The sequence below is a fragment of the Parasteatoda tepidariorum genome, chromosome X2, assembly GCF_043381705.1.
Source record: "Parasteatoda tepidariorum isolate YZ-2023 chromosome X2, CAS_Ptep_4.0, whole genome shotgun sequence".
In the NCBI taxonomy this organism is placed as follows: Eukaryota; Metazoa; Arthropoda; class Arachnida; order Araneae; family Theridiidae; genus Parasteatoda; species Parasteatoda tepidariorum.
Window position 1 is genome coordinate 46621683 of NC_092215.1, and position 7740 is coordinate 46629422.

At 27.4% G+C, this 7740-nt stretch overlaps 1 protein-coding gene across 1 annotated transcript in view; it reads right to left on the reverse strand.

Moving 5' to 3' along the window:
- Window positions 1–2153: 2153 nt before the first annotated feature.
- The window catches only part of LOC107438129 (AP-3 complex subunit sigma-2), a 15158-nt gene continuing 9571 nt past the window's right edge, over window positions 2154–7740 (reverse strand). The window contains exons 5-6 of the mRNA XM_016050319.3: window positions 6154–6261; window positions 2154–3065 (exon numbers count right to left, since the gene is read on the reverse strand). Coding sequence (XP_015905805.1) covers window positions 3036–3065; window positions 6154–6261 — 138 coding nt within the window. The 3' untranslated portion in view covers window positions 2154–3035. The remainder of the gene's footprint in view (window positions 3066–6153; window positions 6262–7740) is intronic.

Consider the following 7740-nt stretch of genomic DNA (forward strand, 5'->3'; position numbering starts at 1 on the left):
TGCACTCAATGGTGGCTTTTTACCAGATGCCGAAAATAGCCGCCACAGAATAAATTCATCCGTAATATTTTGAGCTGCCTTTATTAATAATTGAAACTGCTGAAATAAATTCTATGAATTCAGCATCATTTAAAAATTCATAAAAAAAAAGGGTTGATCATTTGAAATCTGCAGGAATATTATTCCTTATTGTCTGTCAGTGCGTAGCTTAATTATTTAAATACCAAATTTATTTCTTTAACTTATTAATAATTTGAATACTAAATAAAACAATAAAAACTAAGGCATTAGTAGATTTTAAAAAAAGTTTTTTTTTTTTTTGAATTGCTTCTTGTTAATGGGCTTTGCAAAAAATATTTTTACTAGTGCAGCAATTTTTATTTTTCTCATATGGTCCGCTAAATTCATTTTTTAACCATTCTTCTCATAACTTGACTAAGCATTTTCTAAAATCTTATTTAAAATTCATATGCCATTAAAAAAATCTAAAATTTTTACCTGTATAGTATCAATATACAATCCAAAATCATGCTCCACCCTCTTAAAGGAAGACTTTTGGGTGGAATCTAAATCTTTTAAAGACTGTGCAGTCCTACCACGTGGTATCTGTACGCTTGTGGGCCATGATATCTGACTATTAGTATTATTTAGCTCATTTTGAACGTTTTTTCTTGTAAAAAACGATGCTATGTCTGTATTTATCCTGTTTACTTATTTATTTATTTTTTTGCCAATTTAAGAATCAAACTAGCCTAAAAGCAGATCAACGGAATAAAGGGATTTAATTTTTTTCTTCTAATTATATTGCAGAGAAATATAGAATTATTTTTTTCTGATATTGTAGGGAAATTAAACTCTAAAAAATGCTCTAAACAAAGACTTGTCTTACCACTTGAAGCATGCATCTACAAGCAAGTTACATTTCACTTAAAAATTAAAGAAACTGATGAATAATGTTGTGGACAATGGATAGATATGAATCCTGTTGAAGACATCAAAGAAGTCCCTACTTCTACATCTGTTGGGTTTTCAAAATATGGTTTGTTTCGCTCCCACATAGTGAAATCTCTTTCTGAGAAATGAAAGGCGTTCAAAGAAAAGAAAAAGCCTGAGGAGCTGTTCTGATAATATATTCTGTTTGGAGATTCTTGACTCAAAAAGAATAGTTAACTTATGTTCTGAAATAAAAGTTAGTCTTAAGATTATTTTTTCAATTAGATAAATTTCAGAAAATAGCATTAATGATAAAAAAAAAAAAAAGAAAACTTGGCTTATAGTTTTTAAGGGAGGGACTTTAAAACCTGAAAGCCCTATCCTGGGTGCGCCATCGTTTGATAAGCCTTAATCTAAAGCCTAGATGGTTGAAATACAACCCGTCTTGATTTGTAATTCATTGTTTTGTTAGATAAAATAAAATTATGAATGTGAATATTAATTGATGGCTAAAGAGCTATGAAATTTATATTTTAAATAAAGACCTGCCTTTAATAAAAAAGGATACAGAAATATGGAATTTCAAGATCCTCAGGACCCATCATTTCCAAACTCAAGTGGTATCAATGCATGTTTCAAAATCAAAAGGATGACTGTAAGTTAAAAAATATTCATTCTAAATGCAGAATAAGTTGTGAGTAGCAGCAATTTTAAATTCTCCCAGACTATTAACAAAGTAGAAAAAGCTTTTTATTTATTTATTTATTTTTTGTAGTTAGGGATTTTTTCAGAAAGATAAGCAAGTAATAAGAATTACTTCTACAAATAAAAAAGTTATTATAAGTATAGATTATTTTCTAATTTATTTATATAACAAAAAATTAATTACCACTTTACTATTTTTTTTTTGTTAATTCAAGATTTTTGCTTAGTGAAGTTCGTGTGTGAATTATAAATTTGTATGAAGATTTAATTTCTAATTAAGTTTCCACAGTGAAAAAAAAAGATTTAAGTGTCTCATAGCTTGTATTACATTAGTTTAATGTCATAACGTCTCATAATCAGGCCCTATAATGATTCACACTAGTTCCTTAAAAGATGTACAAATGATTCTATACTGTATATGAAATTGCTTTGTACTAATTTTAATACATGTGTTAAAGTTATTATAAATGAATCAATAAATATATATTTAAAATATTTAAAAAAAAACACACAAACACATATTAAATAATTTAATACTTTTATCACAATAACCATTTCTTTAAAAAATAGCATTCTTTTTATCAAAAGGCATAATGTACACTTACAGAAACTAAATGAAAGTAAAGTATAGGTAAGAATTAATAAATTACAACAACAAAAGGGAAAAAATTTACAACAGTATCTAGATTTAAAATGAACTAATAATTAAAGCAATTGGAAATTAAAAATTCTAATTCTAGATTTAAAAAAAAAAATTTATTATTATTTTGAATAATTTCAAATTTTTACCATCTCTTTATTAAAAAAAAGAAAAGCCGATATTAAAAACAAACTTCACAAAAAATTGTAATTAAGAACTGCTTTTTACAGGTGTGTAGAAAAATAAAAATAACTTTTGAACTATTAGTCCCATAAATAAAAATACAAAAAATCTTTATATGTTTAAATCTTTACATGTAAAATTTTATACTGAGTTTCACTTGAACGTATTTAATAATAAGTCATGATTATAAATTGCAATAATAAAGTTCACTTGAAATCACCTTGTTCCAATTGAAAATACTAGTGTAAAAATAAAATAACATTAATTATGTAAAAAGAATAAAAATTGATTGAACAATATTGTTCCCCTTGCATAGTAGTTTTTTAAGATAGCATTAAGCCTAAACTACTTCAAAAAATCTTGTAACAAGAAACATTAGTACAATGACTTAATACAAAAATACAAAAGTAAATAAATAATTTTAAAAGTTCATTGAATTTCACACAGAATTATATGATGCTTTAAATTTATAAATTTAAATTAAGTTACAAAAATCTTTTATTTAGCAGTTATTAATTGGGAACACGTAGACATGATGTAAGCTGTAAGACTGTAAGCTGAGGAACATAATTTTTCAATGTGTTTCGGTATAGAAAACAGGAATCTACAAAGAAAAAAAATATTTTAGAAGAAAAACTGCAAAATATGGTCACTTTTTGTCATTGTTGACTTTTGTAGATTTTATTCAGAGTAACTTTAGTTTACCAATAGGTTAGTTAAAATTGAACAAAAAATATGTAATGTCCTAAAATATTGCTTGATACATAAACAATTGGTTATAGTCAAATGATAATAAGTATTGCACACTCGAATTACCTGAAAACGGCAAAGTAGCTTAAATCTTTTAGCGGTAGTGAGGAAAAGTTGTAAGTTTTCATCAAAAAGGAGAAAGCAAAATCAAATAACTCTAAATTAACATCTTTTTCTGCTTTCAATTGGCGAAAAATTTTAAAAATTAGACGCAAAATAATTAAAGTTAAAAAATTATTAAAAAGTCACCAAATTAGTTAATTTGTATAAATAAAACTAAACTACTGCTAACAATTATAAACTAACTATAACAATTAAATTTTGATTTATGGAATTATTGAATTCAATTTGTAGCAATTTTTATTTTAAAAAAATCATTTAAATATTTTTAATATTGCGCCTACATAAAAGTAAATATAACAGAATTATTTTTGAAATTATTTATTAACTACAGTAGAGTCTCGATAATTCGAGGTGGACAGGACTGAACCTACCTCTAAAAATTGCAAACTCAAATTATCAAAAACTTAGAATTTAACAAATATTTAAATAAATGGAAATAAAGCAATTTTTAAATTTCAGTATTTAATTGATATAATGTATTATATTTAAAGAAAATTTAGTTACATTAGAGGATCAGGGTTCATTTACTGAATTACACAAAGTTACAATATTCATTATATTACTGCATCTGGTTAATTTTACATTAAAATAATTGTCTCATGTTTTTAGTTTAAAAACACTATTTAAATGTTTCAGTGCTTAACACACAAATTTGTTTTTCAACATTCAGTCGCAGTTTTTCAACATTAGTCATTGTAAAACCAATCGTAGTAACTGTTCCATGTGTTGTGAATGCATTGGTCATTGTTTGGGAGCAAGACTGATTTCTTTTTCACTGGCTCGGATTTATGGGAAACTCGAGCAATCGAGACTCTACTGTATTTAAAATTATAAAATAGTTTTTTTGGGGTTTAAAAAAAAAATAACTTCAAAAAATGAAAAATTATTTACAGGGAGACACATACTCCTGTACTCCCACCACATGCTTAAAATTTAACATTAAGATTTTCACATTAAAATTAATTGTTGCTATCACAAGTTGGCGTCTATAAATATTAACAAATTCTGATGCTTTTGAGTTGTCTGTTAATTCAAATATAAGTGCTTAAAATTTTGAGGACAATTTTAGAACATTCCTCTTTTTTTTCTTATCCCGCCATAGTGTCACTTGAATACATTTTTGTTACCATACAGAAAGCCAATACATGCATGTTCCGATTTCCAGAAATAATTTTAAAAAGAATAATAATTATGCACTTATATTGACCATCAGATCTAAGAAACAAAAATACTTTGATGCAAGATGCTAAAAATACCATAGAAAAGCTATTTAAGAACTAGAAAGCCTGAGAGAAGTATTAAGAAACAAAATTGAAACATTTAAAAGAACCTGAAAATAAGAAATGAAAGGTCTTAAAAGAATTTTATGATTAAAATACCTTGATCCCTATATCTAATCAGTTTTATTATAAGTTCAGTGTCCTGTCCAACTTTAAGATAAACTTGAACCTACATTTCACAGAAGGAATGTTGCCTTGTGTGATACCTTGCTTTTTGTAAATAAAATGCTGCAAATAAACTTAAGATATTAAAACTAGAAGAAAACTTTATGAAAAATTTTTATACCATGTAAAAATATTGTGCAGGACAAAAAATATTTTTTTGAGAGAAATGTAGATTTGACCAAGTAATTTTGTCCTTAAGAAATGCTCCGTTAGTGATGGCAAACTGTTTAGTGCTGACGAATTCTCAATCAGAATTTGACAACACTAAACATTTGCTTCCATTAACCAACAGTTAACAAAAAGGCTGACACTGTATTAATACAGATAAACTTGAAAAATATAGAGTTAGCAAGCAAATGCTTAAAACGTAATAAATTTGGAGATTTATATGATATGAGAAATACAGGTTTTAGGGTAGAGAAGTTAGAATGTATCTGATACATTCTTGAAAATTTAACGACAATAACAGTTGCAATGACATAAAAACAAAGAGAAGAGTAAAAATTTTAAAAAAGTGGAGAAACACGGGTGTTTCAGAGATATCCTAATCAATATCAATCAAAGCACTGAACATTTTGCACATAAATGTAGGAAAATTTATTGATTTTATGATAAGCAGGTTTTGAAGAAATACATGATTTGGAAAAGATAAGTTTGATTAAATTATATCATTCTTGAATATTTGTATAACAATAAGTAGCTAGTTACATAACTAGTAGTTCACAAACTGGCTGATGCTATATTATTGTGTCAACTTTGGCCTTCAAATGCATGAAAATAAAAATTTCGAGATTCTTATTTTTCAAGAAATAGGAGTATTAAAAAAAGACAGATTTATAAATAGATGTGTTTTTCTTATTTTGATAACAAGCAACGTTTAAATCAGAGTTACTAAATATAATTTTCCATGTAATATCATGCAAATACTGTCACAAATAATATACAGTAGGGAACCGATTATCCGGAACGATCGGGACCATCGCTATTCCGGATAACTGATTTTTCCGGTTTTCTGAATCGCTACAAAAAGCCGTTTTTTATTGTTAAACCCAACTAAAAAAGAAAAATATTTGGAAATAATCTTAAAAAGAGGAAAAAACGATGAAGTAATACACTAATGATTAATTCCAAAATGATGGTAAGGTAAACATCTTTTAAAAAAGAAAGAAGAATCCTAAAATCTTATGAGGAAGATAAAAAAAAAATTTTAAAAAATGTCGGGAAAATTTATCGAATTTCGTTCCGGTTTTTTGGTTTTCCGGTTTTCTGATTTCCGGATAACAGGTTCTGTACTGTACATAATATGGGAATTCGTACAAATTTTCATTCAAGTAATTTCTACTCTCTGCCCCTCTTATACCAAAATAATCTTACCTCATTCTTTTCTAATTTCTTTTGTTCTTCGAATGCTTGTAAAATACTTGACATTGAGTTTTCCAATACTAATCCACCAGAAACTATTTCATTCAATACATAATGCACCTGAAAATTATAGTTTTTATTTTTAAAGCACGACTTTATTTAAATAAATTATTAATAGATAAGTTAGTGTCTCAAAGCAGTTATTTGTAATTACAATGACCAATCAAGGGCAATGGGTTTGAGCTTGCTTCTTCTTACATTATCCCTTTTAAAAGGTGTTCATTACAATTCAAAATTTGAATTTTGTACCTAAGCTAATTTTCCAACAAAGGAAAAAAAGATTAAGGTACAGCTGGTTAAAAATACAATACAATTTATGACGTTATTAAATTCCCACATTCAAGGTTGTATTAAAAATCTTTTTTCAGGCATAGGTCAGGGATAATAGCTCTACACTTTATGCAGAAGAACAGCAAACCTTTTAACAATCTGAGAAGATCACATCATTTAAAACATAATGGCCCAAGTGGTATGTTCAACTAAATTTTTAGTAAAAACAATCTGCTAGTACATAATGCTTTATAAAATAAAAAAACTGTATTAAAATATGTAATACTCCTTAAGAGCTATAGGAATAAATACAAACTGTTGAATTATACTCCTGTGCATGTAATCAGGTTGAGGGATGGCAAAAATCCTTTCATGGCCTTAGATTTTTAATGGTTACATTATGTAACAGTTCAGAAAAAAATATCCTTAGTTATACTGTTCTTTAAATTGCAGTTAAAATAATAATAGTAATGAATAACATTCAATAATATTTTTGAGCTATGGGGCAGCTGAAGCAAATATTTTTTAATGTCAACTTCAGAGGACACCCTGAAAAGTGATTGGCTGTATTCATGCAACTAGAGTGAAAAAATTAACAGACATTTACACACGTAAAATTGTTCAATGTGAATGAGTGCACAACTAATGCTACAGTTTCTCTTTTAAAGAAGCTGAAATTAAATAAGCATCAAGAGGAATGTTAATGAAATTTCCAGCTATAAGACTGAGCTGTCTGAGTAGCACAATAATTCCTCTGCCAGTCTGTCCTACACCACAAGTGTTGCTTTGACCTAACCACTGGGTCATCAGATTGAACTGTTTCTTCAGGTCAACATAATGTCTATACCTTGAACTAATTCTTCAGGTCAACATGGCACTTCTGCTTTAAAGCAGCGCTTTGTGAGTTGATACAGTATCTTCAGCACCTACTGATTTAAACTTAATATCTAAGATTCATCAATTGACAGCCATTTTAATTAACATAATTATTCCTGTATGACCATAAATGCCTTTGCTACTGCAACTTAATAACGGTATAACTAAGGCTAATTATTTTCTGAAATGCTACGTAACATAGCCATTTAGTTTTGAGAGCATAAAAGGATTGCTGCTATGCCTCAATCTGATTATATGACACAGGAGTATAGTTCACCAGTTTGCATTTTTGGCTACAGCTCTTAAGAAGTATTGCATATTTCAATACAGTTTTTCTTTTTTTTTTTTTTTTTTTTTAAAAGGCAACTTCAGCTTTTATTTAAAGTGAAAAAT